This window comes from Poecilia reticulata, linkage group LG2 (genome assembly GCF_000633615.1).
Source record: "Poecilia reticulata strain Guanapo linkage group LG2, Guppy_female_1.0+MT, whole genome shotgun sequence".
Lineage (NCBI taxonomy): Eukaryota > Metazoa > Chordata > Actinopteri > Cyprinodontiformes > Poeciliidae > Poecilia > Poecilia reticulata.
In genome coordinates, this window is record NC_024332.1 from 45288060 (window position 1) to 45290682 (window position 2623).

General features: G+C 49.0%; 1 protein-coding gene across 6 annotated transcripts in view; it reads left to right on the forward strand.

Moving 5' to 3' along the window:
- The window catches only part of slc4a3 (solute carrier family 4 member 3), a 41695-nt gene that overhangs the window by 18809 nt on the left and 20263 nt on the right, over window positions 1–2623 (forward strand). For all 6 annotated transcript variants that reach the window (XM_017302448.1, XM_017302446.1, XM_008404233.2 and 3 more), the window contains 3 exons: window positions 66–211; window positions 279–459; window positions 529–664. In XM_017302448.1, the coding sequence (XP_017157937.1) occupies window positions 66–211; window positions 279–459; window positions 529–664 (463 nt within the window). The remainder of the gene's footprint in view (window positions 1–65; window positions 212–278; window positions 460–528; window positions 665–2623) is intronic.

Here is a 2623-nt window from a genome sequence, read left to right on the forward strand (position 1 = left end):
TTCACGCTGTTTCACGTTGAGGACGCTGCGTCTTTCCGCCTCTCTGACTTGCTTTGCTTTTCCAGGTCACAGGTTTGAGGACAACCCCGGCGTTCGGCGCCACCTGGTGAAGAAATCCTCGCGTTGCCAGATGTCTCGGTCCAGCATGAGTTCCACGCCGCTGTCCAGCCTGAAGAAGAAGAAGCGAGCGGCGGATAAGAAGACCCACGAGGTCCGCGGCCGTTCGGGCAGCTCTGATGCGTTTTCGCGTCTCTAACGCCGGTGTTTCTGCTCCGCAGCTGTTTGTGGAGCTCAACGAGCTCATCGTGGACAAGGACCAGGAGATGCGCTGGAAGGAGCGGGCGCGTTGGATCAAGTTTGAGGAGGACGTGGAGGAGGAAACGGACCGCTGGGGAAAACCTCACGTGGCGTCGCTGTCGTTCCGCAGCCTGCTGGAGCTCCGCCGCACCATCACGCACGGTAAGCTTCCTGCTTCCTGCTCTGGCTAGCGCTCACCTGTCCCGTCACTGCTTCCTGTCTGCTTTCCAGGCGCCGTCCTTCTGGACCTGGAGCAGAACACTCTGCCCGGCATCGCCCACCTGGTGGTGGAAACCATGATCATCTCGGATCAGATCAGAGCGGAGGACCGGCCCGGCGTTCTGCGAGCGCTGCTCCTCAAACACAGGTCAGCCGGATATTTTAGACAGTGGTGAGCCACACGAGATGAAAAGTATCAGTTCTGCTACGTCAACGTGGCAGTTAGCGGGAGCTAATGCTAAATGCTAACGGAAGCCATGTGTGTTGGAACGTGTTATATCGCCCCCAACAGGGTAAAATGTGCCACTGCTCACCTTCTTGTACAGTTTGTGCTTCAGGAAAACAGGAAACGGTGGAAGCTAAACATTTTTTTCAACGTTAGCAAAACACGCTAAAGCGCTAAACCAAGAGCTAACAGATTCAGACCTGGAGACGCTTCCACATCCTCCTTTCATCACTTCACTGCTGAGAACCAAGTCATTTATTTTAAAACTAGCAAAAGACTTTTCCTTCCACCAGCCGGACGTCTGATCCTACATGTTCACCTGGTTCGTCCTCCAGTAAAAAGCCACTAACACATCATGACGCCAATTTAGATCCAATTAAATCGTCCGAAGCTTTCTCCACTGATCCAACTTATTGATCGGTGAGCCCAGAACTGAGCTGATCAATGAATCGATCCGTTCTTACATAACGGAGCACAGTTACTCTGAGACACTGGGGGAAACCAACTGTTGGCGCTAATCCACAGTTTGCTCATTCTGAAAACGCTCAGCGCGGTTAATTTAGGGGAAGCTAACTGCTTCCAACTAATTTAGGGGAAGCTAACTGCTTCCCCTAAATTAATGTTTCCAGATAAGTTTTAATTTTAATGTTCTGTAAACCTTCAGCTGAATAAAGTTCTACGTCTAAAATAAAACATGGACAGTAGACTTAGCTTTAGCTTCCGCTAACTACTGCATTGATTAAGCGGCTTAGCATTAGCTTGTGATAAATACCATGTTTATATTGCGATGTAGCATTAGCTTTCACTTTTACATTGGTCATTGCTTTCATTGTCATTTCTCCATTTATTTACTTATTATGAATAAAAACTGTGTTGATGTAGCGCTTTAGCATTAGCTCCTGCTAAGTTGTGTTATTAGCAGAACTAATGTTTCTGATTAGTGCTTCAGGGTTAGCGCAGCTAGCTTCTTAGCTGGCTGTTCCCACTGCTGGAGGTGAAGAACAGGAAGTGACTTCAGGATGTCTTCCAGAGTGAGAAAAGAGGACGTCGTCATCCAGAAGCAGCTCTGCTAACCTCAGTCCTGCCGCCATCTTGTTTCTAAAGATTAGAGGCTTTCTCCTTAAACTTGTCCAAACAGTCAGGCTGGTTCATGACCTTTCACCTTTAACCTGCCAGCTGAGGCCTGTGTTTGCTGCAGCTGCTTTCAGCACTCGACAGATGGAGCGAAGCAAACCACCAGCTGGTGTTCATGCGCTCATTTCGCCTTCCACGTGAATCTCAGGCGGCGGCTCGTTTGGGAAAAGCAAACGCCGCCATTAGAGTCATCGCCGGCCGGAGGATCAGATTTACGACACGGTCAGAGGCGCGTTTAGGCGCAGCTGAAGCCCGGCTCATGTCTCTGAGCACGTCAGCCTGACGTCAGCTGGACTTAGCGCTCCTTCGTCTTGGGGCGACGTCACGTCCAATTTCACGGGCCTCATGATGTTCGGGTCCGGCTCTGTTTGGGTCCGGTTCTGTTCGCGTCAGACTGTTCGGGTCAGGCTCTGTTTGGGTCCGGCTCTCCAAGCTGTCCGTCTAAATAAAAACTTATTCATGTTCTGATTTCCTGACAGAAACGGTGACATTAAATATATATTATATTTACTGTTACAGTAAATATAATATATGAAAAAGAGAGAGAGAGAGATATCAATAGAGAAGCATATATATATATATATATATATGTTCGGTATATACAGGTTCGAGGCCAGGCTGGGGCAAAAAGTTACAACGGTGACATTGAGCTGTCAGTGTGGGTCCTTAGGCAACTGCCCTTGGAGCTATATAGCCTACCTCATACCATGAGAGACACAAATAAGCACGACATGCCGGCTCAGACGT